Below are 20,164 nucleotides of genomic sequence, written 5' to 3' on the forward strand. Positions count from 1 at the left end.
TTTACAAGTATAGCAGTAGAAGATATTTGTGGGTGGTTTGATGCCATATGTTTATTACGTGGGAACGCTTCATAATATGTTGGTGCGCTGTCCCTAGTAATCCTCTCTTTGCAAGTATAGTAGTAGAAGATATTTGTGGGTGGTTTGGTGCCATATGTTTATTACGTGGGATCCAAGTATGGAAATAAAAAAAAATTTACCACTTAACATACGCTCTATCCTTTCATTCGATTTCCCTCGTACTCATCGTCATCCAGCTAGTCGTTGCCTCTTCATCCATCGGTGCCACCCGCATCGTGCCTCATCCTTGCCAGCGCTTGGTTCCATCGGTGCCACCCGCATCGTGCCTCATCCTTGCCGTCGCCCAAGCGCTGCACATCTCGCCGTCACCCTGGCAAGCGCTCGTCCTCCCGGTGTCTAGCCTCATTCCTACTTCGAGCACTAGGCCACAGCACCTCTAGCCGCCATGAGCATGAGTGCGTTCTCTTCTTCTCGTTTCCATCCACCTCCCTTCTATAATCCACTCCAAATCGTAGTGTTGATGGGTTCTTCAAGAGAGGATACAATAAGATAATGGGTTTAGATTATGTATATTAATTAATTTAACGCATTACATGTTAATGTTTATACGACTTAATCTACAGCCTGTACTATCTACAAAGTTATCTTGTACAATAGTTAACTCTATAATCTCTTAATTTGTTCATAGATAAGAAAATATGAGATCATAACTTTGCAATAACGCAACAACAATAAGTCCTACAATAAGTCCTTAGTACGTTTCCAAAAAAAAATTCCTACAGTAGCTAATAATTGTTAGTTGTAGATTGCACTTCAAATCCAGATGACTCTGAGGTGGCTTGGTGTGAAGTAGGCATCATCTACTATCTCCAGTCTTGAATGGCTAGCATCGCCATTCTAGAAACAAACTGGAACAAAGATACTAATATATCTCTACAACAGATAACGAGTGGTTTCGAGATAGTTGTAGTTGTTTTCCAGCAAGAGCACCAGCGGTCCGAGTAGATCGGTAGCAGGAGCAGTGATAGTAGCTCCTGCTGGTCGATCTTCAATTTAGTGGTGCAGAAGATGGGGGGAGTCAGCGCCAGCGGAGCTATAGCTCCGCTAGCAGGAACCAGGAAATCGCGTGGAGGCCGGAGGCCACGACGCGGATGGGGATGACGGAGGTGGCGTCCTCGGGGCCGATGCCGGTGGGGAGACCCTAGGAGTCGAGAAAGCTGAGGCGGTGGAACGCGTCTGCTTGACCGTTGCAGCACCTCCGTGCTCGTGCGCAGGCACACAGCGGTGCCAGTGGCAGTGAAGAAAACTGAGCCGGAGGAAAGCAAGAGGCATCTTCGGTGGACCTCGGCTCAATTGTAGTAAAGTTTAGGGACCTTTTTATAAAATTGTTAAGACATATTCCAAGAACTTCGGGTTGATTATGAAAAAGTTGATTATAAAATTGTTCGTAAAGTTTAGGGACTTTTTGTCATGGTTTTGGAATCTGTAATAGATTGACGAGGCATAAAGCCACTTTTCTGTGGATGGATATAAAGAGGTTTAAATTGCATGAAAGGTGTATTGTGCCATAAGGTTGCATGTTGCTTTTTAACTTCTTTGCACTCCCGCACATGGGAGAGAAGAGGTAGAAATGTGTAAAGGCGCTATGCACCCGAGCTGCACACATGGAAGAGCCGGAGAGGAGAGAGAAATGTGTACTTTTTGTCCATTGTGCATCCTCCCCATAATCTTTGTACCGCTCTCCTCTAATTTCAAAAGTCAAACATACTCTTGCACACAATAATTTAATTAAGGAGCACACAACTATTTAATAAAGTAAATCAAACTCCAATGATACTCTACTATACACCGACTATTGTATTGATGACTTAACTCATCAAATTGTGATGTACATGGTAGTATCAGGACTCAGGTTGCCCGTCCCCAGTGTACTTCATTTTACCGAACTATTTGCCTGTTAATTGCCTTTTAATTGATCAAGTTGTTGTACATTCAACGTACCATGCATCTAGATCTTTTATAAACCTAATTTCAAAATTCTAAATGAATGCAATATACACCTCAAACCAATTTGTACAGTTTGAATGCACAAATAAAAAATTAGTGTTTAAACTTATTTTTGCACCGTATTGTACAAAGAAACCATATGAACACAAGCAATAAAAAATTGTTAGAGCAATAAAAAGATATGCATAAATTCAATCTATGATATACACACCTAGATTCATATTTCAATTTATACAATCGGGCATAATCAACAAAAAAAGGGAGAAATTGGTGCACATATACCAAAATCAGAGGCCCGGATTTGGTCGGAGAACGATAGGAAGAGAGAGACGGTGGGAGGAGAGAGGGGGTCTGTTCAAGGAATACCATCTCCTTTATTATGTGTTGCAACAGTATAGCATACGATGGGACAAAAAGTAAATACATCGATGGGACATAATTCAGTATGCTAGTATAGCTCGTGGATCTCGAGATTGGACTAAAACCGAAATAGACAAACACCTACTATAACTCTAAAAAGTGTTAAATCTTAGTACACGGCAGGGATCAAAATTTCGCTTTAATTTCAGTTTTTTCGTCATGATCAAAATCACTGTTCATCCAAAATATTGCTCTGCTCACGAAAAGATTTACCTTTTAACTCAAATTCTGCCCAAAATTTCACGAATCCCGGTCATTTGGATGGGATCGAAAATTGTCGAAAACGAAATTTAAAACCCTAGTCCACGTAGCATCATCTTCCTATTGCAACAGGACGGCGGCCTCTCAACTCTTAAGTAACGCCTCGCGACCCCATCAGCTTCTTCTTGTGCCCGGTGGTGGGGTCCAGTGTCAGGCATGCTGCTATGACTTGAGGAGATAGCTGCACATGTGAGTTTCGTTCCGGAGCATCTCCATTCTTGTAATATATTAATTCAAGATTGCTCTGAACGGCAGCAGGAACAAAAAGCTCAAGTTCACAAGCTAGCCAGCATCCATTCAAGATCCGTGCTGTACGGTTGTGTCCATTAATTTCGGTAGTCAAATACTTTGCATCAGTATGTTGAAAATTCACAAAGTATATTTTCTTCAGGTAAATTGCACCCACACCATATAACAACTTGCTTGTTAGGTGTGTACGGATCCAACAACTTGTGTCAGGTGGGTGCAGATTAGTGCAACAGCTAGTAAAATGCTCAATCTAATACACTGGCTTGATAGGTGGGTGCAGATTCATCCAAAAACTTGCAAAATGCTCAATTATGTACAATAATTTGTCGAATTGGTGCATCCGTAGTTCAAATGTTAATTATAACAAGCAACATATTTGTTAATGTGAGGTCACAGTATATTCACGTTGAAACAAGTTATTGATCATTATTTGACCATTGATATTCGTGTCACAATGGTAACATATTCGGTCAGGACTAGAACATTCAGTGTTTACGAAATTAATGTTATGTCTTCGTATTAATTATTTTTCTATACAATGATTTAATTTTGATTGGTTATTTTTAATTTTATATTTAATATTGATAAGTTCGCCCTTACTATTTTACATATTTGATTGTATGCATCTTTGTTCAGCTAAAAACCCCAATATGTTAATACATACTAACAATACCCTTTACAAGAAGTTCGGTATAAATATTTTTTAAACCCTGATGTACATGTTTAGAAAGTAAAAATAAGCTAAAATAAAAAGAAGCACACTAGCTTCTTTACAATTGTTGAATATATAAGCAGAAGCACACAAGAAATTTAAGGTCTAGGGTTTCTCTTATGCACTTTAATCTTTCGGTAGTGCTAATAGCGTAATTCTAAAATTTGATTCCATTTTAACTAATGGTCAAATTATGTACAGAGTTAAAAAGCAATAGATTCGACACGATCAACCACTTTGATCAACTAAAAATAAGAATTTTTTTATCAGAAGAATATTCACATGTCCATCTAATTTGCTAATATATTGTCATTTTAAAGTTTGGACCGTGAGTGCACCAATTTGCCAAGTTGTTGCACTAAATTGAGCATATTACAAGTTGTTGGAAAAATTCTACATCCACCTGATAAGTTATTGTACTAAATTGACCATTTTACATGTACTTGGACCAATTTGCACCAACTTGATAAGTTATTGTACTAGATTAAGCATTTTACAAGTTGTTGGACCAATCTGCACCCACCTAATAAGTTATTATATGGTGGGTGCAATTTCTCTTTTTCTCAAATAAGGTAATAATAGGCGTCACATATACAAGTTGATTAGAATAAAAGGTAGCACGGTTCGTTCATTAGCCCAGTCATGCAGGCAAATGCTCCGCGTCCATATTGAACCACTACCGTATACGTGGACTGTATATCAGTAGTTCCTTCACATCAATGGCGGAGGGAGGGGGGCCACGGGGTGCCTGGCACCCTGATACGCTACTAATCCTTTAGACTCTGGTATAAATATATGCTGTTCATTTCAAATGTTAATTGTTTTTTAGTCCAATAAAATCTAGCTGATGCTCGTCTTCTCCCTTCATTATTGTTTGGAACAAGTTATTAAGATTAGTATTAACTCTTCAGTATCAACTGCAACCACCGAAAGATGCTTTCAGCTATGAAACTTGCGAAGACACGTCTCAGATGTAAAATGGGAGATGGATTTCTACGAGATTGTTTGGTAACTTATATTGAGAAGGAATTGGCTGCATCAATCAGTACTGATGATATTATTACAACGTACGATCTTGCTGCTAGTCGTGAAGCTAAATTTAAGTCGATAGATATGTAATTTTATTTTGGTTAAGATTTGTGAAACATGCTATTATTATATGTGACTAAAATTAGCTCACATGACTATCAGTTCTACTTTGCTTTGTCCATTACCCTCTTACATCAAATCATGACTCCGCCCTGCTTCACATTGTCAAGGAACTGCGCCTGCACAAAGTGGTTTCCTTTAGGAGCCTGCAGGCAATCTTTAGGACCGCTGTAAACATTCCTACGACTCAGAAAAACCAGGCGTAATCTTTCTCTCCCGTTACAACGAACCGTAACTTGGAACTTTAAATCTTCAATTGTGTGCTTATGGAGTAATCTATCAAATGCATAAGACACAAATGGATACATCAACTTCAACTTACACCTATAATAAAGCTCCTGGGATTAGCGAGCAGCCAGGGTCCTGGCTCTGTTCACAGTCACACTCATTTGTTTAATATTTCTGCTTTCTCCCACGATAGCGGCCCACGGGCACCTTCCCGAACCCCTCCTCTCGCCCCGCCCGTCCTCGCACATCAGCGGGCACTCCATTGGGATGTCCGTCCGCCGCCGGTTCAGCGTCGATCTTTGTCTCCTCGCTTTTCTCCGCAATGCTGCTGTGGAACGCCTATGCCGCACGCAATATCCCTGAATCCTTGGTCTTGGCCTCGGCCTCAAGCCCCCTCGCGCCGCGGCAGGCGAGACCATGTGCCCACGGGGAGGTACCTGGGCCTCGACCTCTCCATCATCGCGGGCGCCGGCGTTTGACGTGCTGGACGCGTGAATAAATTGCGTGAGCACATGAACGGCATCTCCTATGCACCGTTTTGTTATGTACTTAGAAATATCCTAGATGTATAATAATATCTATGCATCTATAGAAGCTAAAATGATCTATAATTTGGGACGGAGGGAGTAGTTACCAATACGTTGATACAGTTTGTTAGACACGCACAAACGATCGACATTAAGGACATTAATAAATTGCATGAGCAAAAATGGGGCGCTTGGAATTGAGCAGTTGCTCCTACTTTTCACCACCTTACGTTGCCCTTAAGAAACATGTCTCTCGGCCATTCTCATCTCGACTCCCTCAACAATTTCGGTTATTAGCCATAAACATAATCATGTGTACTCAATTGAGACATGCTGTGCAACCCCCGAAAACTTGAAACCACTCCACAAACCGTCAAATCTCTTATCACAATAAACCAAGGGCCTTATCAACTTCACAACTTGGTGTCTCGGGACCATCCCATGCCAAGGTAATTATAGAAACCCAAGTTTACTTGGGCAATCAATACTTGTACTTGGTCAGATTTTGTTCCCCACGATTGGATCATTTTTTTTAGGGCCCCACGATTGGATCATTTGGAGTGATCGATGCGCTGACGACGTTGACGCGGACTGATGTCATCGGTCGAGTCGCCACGGCGTCAAGCGCCGAGTCAGCGAATCTGCAAATAGCAATATGCCCCACAGCTAAGCTCAGGTCCCGTTTAGTTCTCCGGGAGCTCCTAAAATTACTGTCACATCAAATATTTAGATACTAATTAAGAGTATTAAATATAGACTAATTACAAGACCAATTGCATAGATGGGGCTAATTTGCGAGATGAATATATTTAGCCTAACTAGTCCATGATTTGATAATGTGGTGCTACAGTAAACATGTGTTAATGATAGAATAATTAAGTTTAATAGATTCGTTTCGAGAATTAGTCTTCATCTGTGTAATTAGTTTTATAATTAGTTCATATTTAATTCTCCTAATTAGCCTATATTTAATTCTCCTAAGTAGCCTCTTCGATGTGACATGAATTTTGAATTTTAATGCCAACTTAAGATCCAAACGCTCCCAACCAGACGACGACCATCCAGTCCAGCAGACAGGCGCCGGTCGCAGTCTGCAGTCACCCGATGGTGTGCCAGTCTGGCCTGCCCAAGTTTCCAACTTTCCATGGATCGTCAACCACGCACCCGTGCGTGCGCACAACGGGAGCGCGCTCACACTCACACACTCCATCCAGCCAGTTTGGCAGCGCACCAGGTCGCTGTCCCCGTTTACCCGACCCACCGGCTCGCCGTGGCATCAGGAGAACGGGGGTCGGGGGCGGCCGGCCTCCGTGGCTCCCGCCCCGCCGGCCGTCAAAGTCTTCGGGTCCACGGCGACCCCGACCCGGCTTCCGCCTAGCTAGAACTAGCTCCCCTATCACGTACGCATCCGGCGTGGGCGTGTGCCGCGGGGCTCTCCTGCTTCCTCCCGGCAAAAGTCCGGCCCTCGTGCGCACCGCTGGCGCTGCCGCTTGACTTTGACTTGAGCGCCAGCCGCCCGAGATGGAGGAGGCAGGACCCGATCGATAAGAGCCGCCCGCACAGCGCTCGCTTCGCTGTGTGATCGATCGCTTTGCGTGGCGCGCCATGTCCTCCTCGTACCAGGCTCTGCTCTCGCTGAGCCCCGCGGACTGGATCGGCGGCAGCGAGTACGCCGGCGACGGCGATGACGCTGCATCCGCCGTGGTGTCCGGCTACCTCTCCTTCGACATCGGCGTTGATGATGTCGGCGAGGAGGAGTACTACCACCACCACCCGCCGGAGCCGGCGGCGTTCCATGCGGAGCCGCAGCAGGCGCCGGAGACGCTGCTCCTCGACACGCTCCAAGCCCAAGCCGACTACTGCGCCAGTGGCGTAGCCGGAAGTAGCAGCGAAGGTGAGCTCGGCAAGCAGAGCCACACGGACGCGTCGGCGCTCACCTCAGAGCAGCGCGACAAGTAAGAGTTACAAACTTTATTTCAGCTGTTATTTATATTCCTGCCGCAACGATAAAGTAGCATTAGGTTTCTAAATTTGTAGCAACTGAAATCTTCTTCTGCTCCTGCTGAACAATATTTATTTCAGTGGCTTCACTGCTAGCACCGGCGGCGGCGCGAGGGGCCTCCGCCTCCCCCTCCCGGCGGCGGCGGCGCGGAAGAGGGACGGCGGCGGGAGGATCGCGTTCAAGACGCGGTCGGAGGTGGACGTGCTGGACGACGGCTACCGGTGGCGCAAGTACGGCAAGAAGCTGGTGAAGAACAGCCCCAACCCGAGGAACTACTACCGGTGCTCCAGCGCGGGGTGCGGGGTGAAGAAGCGAGTGGAGCGGGCGAGGGACGACGAGAGCTTCGTCATCACCACCTACGACGGCGTCCACAACCACCCCTCCTAAACTATGTCATTTCTTCTATTTACCTCTTAATACAATTTATCCTATTTATTTCTTCATGCACAAGTGGAATTTTAAGTTCAAATTTTGCAAGATGATAACATAAGACATGTTACAAAAATATATTATGAATTTTTCATCACTATTTTGGTAGGATAAGATATTTAATAATAAAATTTATTGTTGAGGTACAAAATTATATAAAAACTAATGATGAAAGATTCACAAAATATTTTTTTAATATAGATTATGATATCCACTAACACCTGCAAAGTCTAAAATTAAAATTCAACTTGTGTATGAAGAAATAAAATTGATAAATTGCATTACGAGGTAAGTTGAACCAAATAGCATAGTTTAGTGGGTAAATTGAACCAAAATATAGTTTTGGAAGTTATCTAAACTTTCGCTATATAATTTGGACTTTTCCTTTTCTCAGTGACATGATTGTTAATCGCTAACAGTCCAATTTTGGTCGGTCACTGGACGTTCTCGGGCTCACATTGCGCCCCGTCACGCGCATAATCTTGGTCGTCCATTCCCGTGCTGATGCTTGGATTTAACCTCCCGCATCACCTTCTCCATCGGCAACGTCTTTCCTTTGGCAAACTCTAGAGCTATCGCGAGCTTTCCTGACACGTCGTCCACGCGACCTCCCCGCTGATACCGGGCACCAGAAGATCGTTCCAATTAACTTGGCCACTTCCAAAGCAAATCCCCAGTGAGCAAGCGCAGACCTGCACCCGTACAAGGCACGTTGAGCGACGAGCACCTCACATCCGCCTGCGACTCGATTGGAATCCATGGACATAGGAGATGCTAACCGAGGAGATGCTAACCGGTGAGGACATGGCAGCGGATCCGCGACCTGACGACGCAGCGGGGCTGACCGGTGGCTAGACGGCGCAGCGGCACATACCAGCGACACGTGGGTGGAGCCGCAGGGCGCTGAGCTGAGCAGCAACGCGAGGTGCCAGCTTGACAGGGAAAAGTGATTACAAGCTGTTACTCTGATTTCACAAATCAACTATTCAATTAAAAATTGTACAGTTCAACCCAACCTAGGTTGTTTGTTGGGTAGCTCTAGTTCAATTATCATTATATTTGACATGCGAAAGGTAACACAAAATCTCCATAGATATCTTATGCAAATGAATATTTACATTAGTTACTCGCTATTACATTGATTCCTCACATCAAATATTTAATTAAAAATACAGTTCAACTTAGCCTGTGTCTTTATTTTGCCTAACAATGGTTTAGTTATAGTTGTATTCGACATGTGATAGCTAAGCAGATCTCCAAATATATTTTGTATAATGAAAATTTACGTCCATGCATTAATTATAAAAATGATCGTTGTACCAACTTTTGTCGGACCCTAGATTCCCATTATAAAAGAAATATCGGGCTGGGGTTGGATTCAAACTCTACAACAACCTCCCATCTGTTATAATCTCTCTTTATTTTTCACTATGACGTCATCTCGTAGCTTCTTCTCCCAAGGCCTCTCAATTCCTCCAATGGTTTTTCCACCACCAACCATATTGGATCTAATGGTAATATGCTTTCAATACGCCAACAACAAAGATTACTTTTTGAAGCGCAAGAATGCAACATCATGGTGGGGGTAAGAACATCTTCGTCAGCCTCGTTCTCTTGCACCTACCTTCTCCATAAAGGTATGAACGCGCGCTCACTATATTTCACCCTACAAAAATATCCCCTATGTACAGAAAATTTATGATGCATTGGTTATTTCATTTTCAGCCTCCAACAGATGTTCAGAATTACTACCTTTGCTATGTGGGTTCTACACAAAGGATGCTATCTACAATGCCATAACCATATGCCATAGATGGAAGGGAACGCACAAGGAGCTTTGCACCTATAGCAAACCCAACTCATGTTGGTGGTTATGCACAACCGGTACCAACCCATCTAGCCATGCCCAAACATGCATCAAGCAGCACCTTTGCTGGTTTTGACAATAAGGTCTAACTAGCTATTCATAAACCTAACCATCCATATTTTCAATTTATCATTATTTTTATTTGTGTATTTAATTTGCAATTTGCAATAATTACACTGTAAGTTTGCAATCCGATGTGTTTGTTTGCATGTTTCTTGTAAAAACTAAAGAGGAAAGCTATGACCGCAGAAGTACCACCTGGACCATCCACCGATGTTGTCCTTGAGTCAAGAATAAATACGGTCTCCGGTTCTAACGAGAATTGTCAGGTGTAGTATTTTAACCTTATTATATGTTGTTTATGATTGTTTAGATGTTAAAAAATCAGATATACTCCTTTGGAATTTTAAAAGACCGTGATTAAGCTATTTGTTAGACTATTGTACCTTTTTCAAGATGAAGTGAATATTGCTGAGCTCTGTTACTCTATCACCCTCAAAGTAAAACATTAAAAAATTTGAAAAAAAATCATCCTATATGCTACTTTTCACAAAATTCAGCAAAAATCATTATGAAACTGTATGAGTATGTATCTCATTCTTTGATCTATAAAGTGGTTTTATGCCTTTATCAATAACACTTCTTTTTGGGAATGTATTTATATTTCATTTTAAAAAATATATATAGGAGTTACATATGCACATAGCAAAGAAGAGGAATACAATCATGACTTCATTACTTACCAATGAAAATGATGCTGATGATGCTGCGGAGAGGGCTGCAAGGGAGATTAAGTTCTTTCCTCTAAGCTTGAATCATGGGCTACCTAGCAGTGATTTTGAATTTTTTGATTATGAGATGTCCTCCATATTTGGGGGTGCATTTGATGTGGAGATGGATTTATCACTTAATCTTTCCTCTTCGAGTGGCGAATCTGGCATCAAAGTGGATTTGTCCTTGAAGCTCTAGAACCTAGGCCCCGAAGTGGTGCATGTTATTGTTGTTCTATTCAATGGATTGTTGTTCGTTGTTATGTTTTTGCTATCAGCCTAAGAATAAGATTGCTAAACATGTTTAGTTTTTAGTTATATGGGTGTTAAACTTGTTGGTTTCGGTAATGTGGCATGTCTTATCATATATAATGCAATGATTATATTATTTTAAGCTCTCAATTAACCCATTCAAGCGACATGAGTTTCTAAAATTGCTTGTCCTTTGGGTTGTTAGTAAAATTGGCCGTACAAAATATGTTGAAATCATTTGCAAGTTCTAGATTAGAACAAGTATGACGACTCGACACAATTGTGAGGGACTCGACCCAAGAAGTGTTTGGAAGCAAATTTCATTACTACCACCTCATTTTGTTTTTTGTTTTTTTTGCTTCCTGGCTATAGCATGTTGATTTGTAGTGTTCACACCACTGGATATAAAGTTGAATATTGGAAGGTGATGCAATGTAGACCTGAGCAAACATGGTCCAGATGGGCAAAAAACGCCAAGCTCACCCATGAACAACCAACAAACCCGATATTCCCGCCTAGGCTAGAATGCATATCATTCACGTGTAAAAATAAATTAAATTAAATAGGCATCCTAGGCCAGCCCAATAAAATCCCAAATTTTGAAATCTAAAATTCAAAAATACAGACTCCAATTTTTTTTCTAAAATATGCATAGCAAATTTAAACCTAGAACCCTACACTACAAATTTTATGCATAAAAATGAATTCTATAACAACATGTGCATATGCTTGAGCTAACAATCAACTTCTACCTCAAAAATATTCTATTGCTAGCCTACGCTACAAATTCTACTCAAATTTGAAATTCAATTTCAAATTTGAACTTCAAACCATTCTCAAAGAAATAGAAAACCTTTAAACGGGCCGGCAACCCAGAAACTTGGCCCGCTTCCCTTTCCGGCCCGATCCACCCCCTTCCGCCAGCCCACACGCATGCACACGAGGCCCAACAGCCAAGGCAGGCTCGGATCGGAGCAGAGAGATGAGAGAATGAAATAAAATTGTTAGAGAGAGAGAGAGCAGACCGAGAGAAGATAAGGACCAGAGAGAAGATAAGGAAGAAAAGGTACGGGAGAGAAAATGAACAAAAATAAAGAATAAGAAAAAAAAGGAATTAGAAAAAATGAAGAAAAATAAATAGGGATAATAAAAGAGAAAAATAAAAAGAAGAAGATAGGGTACTATGGACATTTGGTTCCAAGTTCCATCCATTTTAGAAAGCTAGGAGAAGCCGTTTTACCAAATGTTTTTTCAAAAGATAAGCCAGAGCTAGAACCATTTTTGCAAAGGCCACAGCTATGCCAAATGGGCCCCTATTTTGATCACTAGAGCTCCAGAACACTGTATCAAAAACTTTTACTAATTCTCACTATTATACTTTATTCACTCTGATCACAAAAGGTTAACCCATAGAAGAAATTATAGATTCGGGTGCATAGATTCAGAACCAAGAGATTGTTCAGTTAAAATTTCCATTCTCCCTGTTATTCAAGTAATTAATTCACTTCTCTGTCCTTACTATTTGATAACATAGAACCTATCCGAATAAATATTCCTTCCCCTCAAGGGCGAGTATGAAGATCATTAGACAAGTGCATTTCCTGGTTTCAAGGAAATGATGCTTCCTGGAAAGCTAATTCACATTGTGGTCGATATCACTTGCTATTCACAGGAAGTCAGGAAATTTGCAAATAACTGAGGACGTTGAGATTTGAGAAATGGGTCTATCTTGGGCAATGGCAATTTCACAGGATGCTTAAGCCTCACAAATGGGGAACTGGCCTTGTTTGGGAACTAAATAGTATACATGAATCTGCACAGGTGAAGGAGACAGCAACCGCACATCCTAATAGGGAACTACCACGAGCACTTGTGCAAGTGAATTTGAAAGCATTTACTGTGAGATTGGAACTGCTGGAAATGAATTTTAAAGCATGCCAACATTTGCAGCAAGATCCCAAAATCTGCAGAGCAGCTGCTGAAACAATACATATTATGTAGTGATAGAATGATCTGAAAAGAAAAGTATCTGTGAATACACAAGGTTGACATCTGCGCATGATCGATGTATGGCGTGTCGTAATCACATCATTAGGATTTAACTTTAATCTCTCTGACAATAATCACGTCAGGATAACATCTGGACCACAAGAGGCTATGAGACGCTTGCTAATTCCAATCATAACCTCCAGCATTTTTACAATGGGCGATTGGGATTCTTTACGACGGGGGTTGTCTACACCGAAAACTCCCTGTGATGGCGCGGCGAAGCCGCGCATTAGTTTCTAGTTGCTTACTACGAATGTGATAGCATCATTTGTGCCTGGTTTTTATTGGGTGCGTACAAAGCTCACTGTACCTTTGCTGGGGGCCCAATACAAGTCGGCCCTGATTGTTGTTCCTGCTGGCGCAGCCCAGCCCCCAACAAAATTGGTTGGGGCGGCGTCCTGTTGTTCGATGGACGTGCAGAGAGAATCGAAAAACCAGATGGAGCAAAAACAAACTACCGCAGCTAGAGCGACAGCGATCCCTGAACTGTCAAGGCTAAGCAAGGAATATACCAGGTTTCGTGCCGTTCGTGCGGCCGTGCATCCAGCCAGACCGCCTTGGAGCTGTCAAGATCATCCAGCCAGGCCCGTTGGGTTGTAACTTGAAAGTCAGGCAAAACTAACTGGTTTCTAGATCAGCTAAAAACAACTTGTTTCCAGACGGGAAAAAAACAACAAAGTGCCATTGGAAGCTAAAACAGTCGGCTACGTGCAGATGACGTGGACCTCATTCTTTTTTTGAATGACGTGGACCTCATTTTGCATTCACACAGCATGGATTAAGAAAGGTTTCCATCTTTTTTGCCACCCATATCAGCAGCTTTGTTTGTCGCAGCACAAACCTTAGCTTTCACTCTGTTAGCCTGTCACCATGTTTGAGTGGTGCAAAATGAACCCTTTCTTCCTTTTCATAAACAAAGAATTTAAAGAAAAAAATAGCTTGCCGGCAATCCAAAACAGTGCAAACGCGTAACGCACCTAGGCGCCGACGAGAAAAAGAAATAGTTAAATGAAAAAAAATGTTTCATCCAGATCCTCCCAAACCAAATCACGAGAAATCGCCCATCAGCTGCGGGTGCAGAACGGCGAGGGCACACGTGTTGTGACGTCGCGTTCCACGGGATCATTGACGGGGGGAGCCCCCAGACGCCACGCAGGTCTCTGAGCTCACGGAAAAAGAGAAACAAAAAAGAATTGGACGGGATCAGATTCGAGAAGAAAAAAAAAAACAAAAGGCAATTAAGCTCATACCGTGTGATTATATAGAGGCCATTAAATCCAAGGGAGAGCAAAGAAGAGGAAAGGAAATTAGGAAAGGGGGAAATTCATAAAAAAGAAAGGTGGTGCAGAGGATAGGAGGAGGGAGGCAGGGAGCTTTACGTCTTCCAGAGGCCTTGGTCGCGTCTCGAAGGTTCTTGCCTTGTTCGGAAGGGATGGCGTCGGAGGTGGAGGACGAGGCGGCGGCGGCGGCGGCGGGGTCGCCGCTGGTCGCCAACGGGACCGCCGACGTCCGCCGGAGGGTGGGTTTCGCCGCGCCGCTGCCCCTGCAGTCGGGCTGGCGTTCGATTGGTCTTTCCTTCCCCTGGATTTGCTTTCGGTTGTTTCTATGGGTTCTGATCTTGTTCGGCGGGATTCCGTGGTGCGCAGAGGGACCAGGCCAAGGAGATGCTGTCCAAGCAGGCCGTCAAGATCGCCACCAAGGCCGAGGAGCACGAGCGCTTCATCTTTAAGGTCATTTCCCTCCCCCTGCCTCCGCTTACAATCCCTTTCCTGCCTTTTCTTTTCTTCTGCAAATCATGTTGTCGTCAGAACAAATCTTGCCGTTCCCTGCTTTTTTTAATCGGAATTTTAAGGGATTGTTGGCCTGTGTTTCTGTAATCAGTCCAGTCGCAGGCAATTCTGGTGAGCGTTGTGTGATGCACCTGTTCGACGAGTACGAGAGAATTTTGGAGATGGTCCTTTTTATAGGGGCATTTGGGCGGAATGGGGATACAGATACTGTGGCGGCACAGACTTTGTGCATTTATTGTTCGTACTTTACTGCAATGATTATTGGGTGTAGGGAATGTTCTCACATGGTGCTGCATGTGTTAAATGTGCAGGTCACACACTTGCTGGGTGTTCTTGGATTTGGGGGATTTTGCTACCTCCTGGGTGCCAGTAAGCAACTGCAGCTTTGATCTATTTGGTTGCAAGTTAAATAATAAGGTTCTTGTTGGTTCCTCTTGTAATGCTGAAGGCTCTGGTCTTGTTTGCAGGACCACAGGATGTTCCTTATGTGTACTGCCTGTTCTATGTCATATTCGTTCCGCTTCGCTGGATCTACTACCGCTACAAAAAGTGGCATTACTATCTCCTGGTGAGTCTAATACTGTCTCACATTTTGATGTCCTGGAAGTGCATCAAATATCAGAAACGTGCTTGAATTTTTCTCAGTTCATCAACTTATGTGTGTTGGTTTCACTGATTTAGTGTTCTACCTAACTTAAGCATAGCTGTTATCTTGTTCTGCACAACTAGTGAACTGATCTTACAATAGAAAGCTTTGACAAAGATGGAGTGAAGTGGCACGTGTTAGTAGGATGAGTGGATGATACTGTTTTGTGACATTGGGGCAACTTATTGCAGTTGCACAATATATGTGTAAACTATTGTCATATATCTCTTTATTTTTCCTTTGAAAAATATAAAAGAGAACCCCTTGCTAATGATGAGTGGATGATAAAAAGTATGCCTCAGTATGTCCAGATCAACATTGTAGGTTCTCTTTCATTTTGTAGTTTGAATGCTCTTAGTCACTGTTAAGTTTGCTGGACACCATCTTGATATTCTCTTGATGGAATGTCTTCCATATGTAATCTTGTGTGTAAATCTTGGGATATTGTTTTCCCTTTTTCCAGGACTTCTGCTACTATGCCAACACTTTTCTCGTTGTAATGATTCTCTTCTATCCAAAGGATGAAAAGTTATTCATGGTTTGCTTCTCATTTGCAGAGGTATGAAAAACTTCGTTTTTAATTTCTGATCCATTTCCAAGAAATATTTTTGTAATCATTTTAATCCTTGCAGGGTCCGCTTGCTTGGGCACTAATTGTGTGGCGCTGCAGCTTGGTATTTAGCTCATTTGACAAACTTGTTAGTGTCCTGATACATCTTTTACCTGGTAAGTGATCCCAGACGTGAACAGCCCGATTCAATGTATATGATACTTTACTTTTGTGGTTATAACATCATTTAGTTTGTTAAACTATTTAGCTGTTTCAGTTCTTTGGAACATTTGACCCAATATGTGCAAGTAGTTTGGGAGCTTTACATTAGAATTATTCTCTTTGTTCATTGGCATGTGAACATGTGATGTTAGTGTGCTAGCTCACGATTCCTTTAACTTGTGGCTTGTTTTTAGTCGAGCTGAGCTTCTTTCTTCCCTTATTACTGAAAATTATGAAATTAGTAGGAGTACTGAAGCCAAAATATTGAACAATTAGAAGCAAAAAGCGATCGGCATTTACTCTGAGATATTGAACAAAAGTTTTCAATTTTGTCTGTTGGTCTACATAAGGGGTCTGAGCCTGAAGTTTGGTCTGGGTTATATTGATGCCTTCTCAGATTTCCTATTGGTCCTCTGTATACTGTATGAGTTAGGGTTATTCAATTTTGTTCCGCACCCATTACATGTCCTTTCTGAATATATATATATAGAGAGAGAGCTTCATGACTGATTGAGAGCATTTTCAGGGATTGTTCTGTTCACTATCCGGTGGTGGAACCCGCAAACATTTGCTGCCATGCATCCAGAAGGAAGAGCAGCCAGAGTTACATGGCCATATGTGGAAGACAAATCATATCTCTGGACATGGCTGTTTTTTGTTCCTCTAGCTGCTTACACCTTGTGGCAACTTATGTATTTTCTCATAGTTAATGTGCTGCGTCGACAGAGGTTATTAAGGGACCCTGAAGTCATGACATCATACAGGTACATGTTTGCATTTTTAGGTCTAGCATGCACTATACCTATTAGCCTGCTTTGCTTGATGTGCATCTGTATTTTTCCATGCCCTCTTGCTTTGTACTGAGAGAAATGAACTCGATAGCTTAAAGGGTAGGCTTATGATATATTAGCATTTGTGTTCCCTGACACTGTATGCATCACCTGGCTGCCATTGAATGGTATATTAGCACTAAATGAACCTAGTTAATCATAGTTGCAACTTGCAATTGTATGTTCATGCAATGACTATGTCCTATGTACATTGATGTAGTTCGTGGATTTGATATTTGAGTTTGATTCTGAATTTATATACAAAAGAATCTTCTCATGCTATGTGCCTCAGGTATTTACCTTTTTTTTTTCCTTTTTGCTAACTTGCATTCCCCCAGTTCCTGACTCCCTGTTTCCCAGTTAACTAAGTTTGATTCGAGAAAGTGTTGATATTCTCAAATATCCTTGATCGAGACATGGAATCTGAAGCAGCCCAGTAATTTTTCCGTTATTTAACTGTTTTCAGGGAGCTCTCGAAGAAAGCACAGAAAGCAAACAACATCTGGTGGAGGCTGAGTGGACTGTTGGGTGATAGGAACCGGCAGGTCATGTACATACTGCTCCAGGCACTGTTCACAGTGGCGACGATGGCCTTGACTGTCCCCATATTCCTGTCCTACCGGATGCACATTGTGTTCCAAATACTGAAGGTGTGCGCATCGACATGGAATGGCGGGAGCTTCATCCTGGAGGTGATGCCTCGGCAGGTAGTACAGAAACAGCAGAAGAAGAAACTCAACATGAAGCCTATCAAACAGGTGAACTCGACACAACATGTGGAGAGTGATGATACGTCGGGTAACCACCACGAGCACACAACCGAGGAGCAAAACCAGTAGTGGGGGAGATTGAAGCAGGATGTAAGATTAGATTTTTGCTGTTTACTGATACAGTCTTTGTTATTACTTTGTGTGAGTGTTGGTTTGGTTGGGAGCTATATAACCACTGTCCGAGTTGGGGCCTCTAGGTTTAGACTCTCACCGGGGGTGGAGATCTGGAGATATGATGCGTGCGCGTGTTTGATAGTATGGGCAAAGATGGTGCTAGTTGAGATGTTAAACAGTGCATCGTGTACCAGTATTGCCTATAGGAGGTTCTTTTACCTGTTCCAGTTGCGAGTTTGTTTTCTTCTTCTGTAGGCGATGCATGATTTTATTGCTTCAGGTTGAAGGCCGGATTATGATGATGCTTCTGGAAGAATCCATGCATGTTTGCTGTGTGCAAGAAACGACGATTCCCGGAAGATGCCTTGCAAATGCAATGGGCGACTTTGCAGGTTGACTGATACCAAGTCGGTCTGGTAAACTTATTGTATCGTTTTTCAGGCCCATAAATAAATGCCTCAATGCAAGTCGTTTTGGCTTTTATATAGATGAACGACTTATATTTTGGAATATTTTGGAAAGGAACGGAGGGACCATGCAAAGCACGACGACGCGTGCACACAATTTAAGCTGGTGGGCTCAAGGAAGGCCAGGTGAATTAACCTACCAACCCCTTAGCTGACACTGGGGAATGAGATTCTTGACCCCATGGCGTGATACTTACACAGGACATAGTACTATCACAGCTAAGGTCTCCTCGCTTGACCATTTCATCCTGCGTAGTACGATGAGGTAAGCACCTGTTCGTCACCACCATGACGTTCAAACTAGATTAATCCACCCTTTCGAAAAGCAGATGAACCCATCCATTCAATCTGCCCCCAGCAGGCTTGAGTAATTTCCGCTGAATTTAGGCCCGCGAATGGATGCACAAGTTTGAGAAGACCAGACCAGTTACTAGCCAGCTCGGGCTCTTCGATCTATATAACCATGGCAAGGCTCCTGTCTTGAGATCTTCTTTTAGTTTTTTCTTCTTGTTGCCATCACTGTTCCTTTACATTTCCGAGAGACCTCTCCTCGATCGGAACCGGGTGTGGTCGTGGCCGCAATGTGGTTCGGCACCGTGACACCGTCCGCCGCGCTCACCGCCCTGGCGTTCGCGCTCCTCCTGCTCAACTCGGGCGTCGCCGCGCGCCGCGCGCTCGCACGCGGGGACGCCGGCGCGGCGGCGTTCGTCGCGGCCGCCGCCGTCCTCGTGGCCGCGCTCCTCGCTGCGGTCCGGGCGCACGAGCGGTGTCGCGAGGAGGAGGAGGAGGACGGGCGGCGGGGCCGCCGCCTCAGGGCCGTAGCGTGGGCCCTGTCCGCGGCCCTCACGGCCATGTTCGCGCGCCGCGTGGCCGGGTTCGCGCCGGACCGGGCCGTGGCGGCCCTGGTCTGGGCCATGGGCGGCGTCACGGTGGCCGGAGGGTTCTGCTGCCTCTTCGTTCACGACGTCGTTGGTGGGCGCGATGCACGGCCAGCCTAGAGCGCGCCCGCGCGCGTCGTCAGTTGGCTTCATTACTCGCCGCCGTCATTCCACAAAATACACGTGCCATACAGTGGAATTCTAGCAAAAAATAGCTACCCGTCACCCTGTGCCAACCTGCCTGGAGAATTCATGTTACGAAATGACTAGCACAGTACTTGAAAGCTCCGTACACGTTTTCTTTTTTATCAAAAAGTTGCAAAAGATAAAACATTTACTATACTTTAGAAGTTTGTCAAAACAGTACTATTATACTCTTATAACTTTGTTAAACTCAAAATATGACAATTCAGTAGAGTATGTTCATGCACTCGATAATGCCAGTGTACGTTAATGCCTACGGCTATGCGTCTGTTTTTTTTTCTAAAAGAAACCCCATATGCAACTCTTAGTGATCCAAAAACCCTTGAAGTATTCCACTATATGCGTGAATGTAGAATTTTAATTTTTTTAGCTGTATATGTGCATTGTATGGTATGTGTACTCAACATATCTTCTTTGTAAATTGTAATATATTGAAAATCATGATGATAACGGAATAAGTTGAAATGTATATATTTTTTTATCTTTTTGTTGTCTCTCATTATGTGAATGCTAATGTCAATGGATCTATATAAATAATTGGGGCAAGCCAAGTGCAACATACCAACAGGGCTAGAATTGTGCTACAAATGTTTGCTCCATTAAGACCTCACAGGAGGCTCGTTCCAGATAGTGAGGTGTAACAACTCTACCTAAATTAAGTGCTTTTAAGTATAAATCAGTGGTTAATCCCTAGTTAAAGAGGTGAAATGACCATTATAACCCTAAGAAGCTCTTTTGGAGTTTGAAATA

The 20,164-nt window shown here is 43.1% G+C and overlaps 3 protein-coding genes across 3 annotated transcripts; all 3 read left to right on the forward strand.

The window, feature by feature from the left end:
• The first annotated feature begins 6,792 nt into the window (after nt 1–6,792).
• On the forward strand, nt 6,793–8,429 carry LOC117855307 (uncharacterized). Its single transcript, XM_034737623.2, has 2 exons — nt 6,793–7,529; nt 7,657–8,429. Exons 1-2 carry the CDS (start codon nt 7,180–7,182, stop codon nt 7,961–7,963), a joined length of 657 nt encoding a protein of 218 aa, XP_034593514.1. The 5' UTR covers nt 6,793–7,179; the 3' UTR covers nt 7,964–8,429.
• Nucleotides 8,430–14,240: 5,811 nt separating this feature from the next.
• Nucleotides 14,241–18,092, forward strand: LOC117858337 (glycerophosphocholine acyltransferase 1). The gene is made up of 8 exons (XM_034741390.2): nt 14,241–14,462; nt 14,590–14,673; nt 15,045–15,102; nt 15,201–15,301; nt 15,843–15,938; nt 16,012–16,105; nt 16,678–16,915; nt 17,448–18,092. Exons 1-8 carry the CDS (start codon nt 14,376–14,378, stop codon nt 17,818–17,820), a joined length of 1,131 nt encoding a protein of 376 aa, XP_034597281.1. The 5' UTR covers nt 14,241–14,375; the 3' UTR covers nt 17,821–18,092.
• Nucleotides 18,093–18,145: 53 nt separating this feature from the next.
• Nucleotides 18,146–19,895, forward strand: LOC117858338 (uncharacterized). Its single transcript, XM_034741392.1, has 3 exons — nt 18,146–18,281; nt 18,388–18,597; nt 18,720–19,895. The coding sequence occupies exon 3, from the start codon at nt 18,914–18,916 to the stop codon at nt 19,328–19,330; it is 417 nt and encodes a 138-aa protein (XP_034597283.1). The 5' UTR covers nt 18,146–18,281; nt 18,388–18,597; nt 18,720–18,913; the 3' UTR covers nt 19,331–19,895.
• The last annotated feature ends 269 nt before the right edge of the window (nt 19,896–20,164 follow it).

Source organism: Setaria viridis, chromosome 5 (genome assembly GCF_005286985.2).
Source record: "Setaria viridis chromosome 5, Setaria_viridis_v4.0, whole genome shotgun sequence".
Lineage (NCBI taxonomy): Eukaryota > Viridiplantae > Streptophyta > Magnoliopsida > Poales > Poaceae > Setaria > Setaria viridis.

Bases quoted from the DNA above. Each gene is read 5' to 3' on its own strand.
- LOC117858338 (XM_034741392.1), top strand. From the start codon at position 18,914: ATGTGGTTCGGCACCGTGACACCGTCCGCCGCGCTCACCGCCCTGGCG.
- LOC117858337 (XM_034741390.2), top strand. From the start codon at position 14,376: ATGGCGTCGGAGGTGGAGGACGAGGCGGCGGCGGCGGCGGCGGGGTCG. The intron at 14,463-14,589 runs GTGGGTTTCGCC...CGTGGTGCGCAG, and splicing joins CCGCCGACGTCCGCCGGAGG to AGGGACCAGGCCAAGGAGAT. The intron at 16,106-16,677 runs GTAAGTGATCCC...GAGCATTTTCAG, and splicing joins CCTGATACATCTTTTACCTG to GGATTGTTCTGTTCACTATC.
- LOC117855307 (XM_034737623.2), top strand. From the start codon at position 7,180: ATGTCCTCCTCGTACCAGGCTCTGCTCTCGCTGAGCCCCGCGGACTGG. The intron at 7,530-7,656 runs GTAAGAGTTACA...TATTTATTTCAG, and splicing joins ACCTCAGAGCAGCGCGACAA to TGGCTTCACTGCTAGCACCG.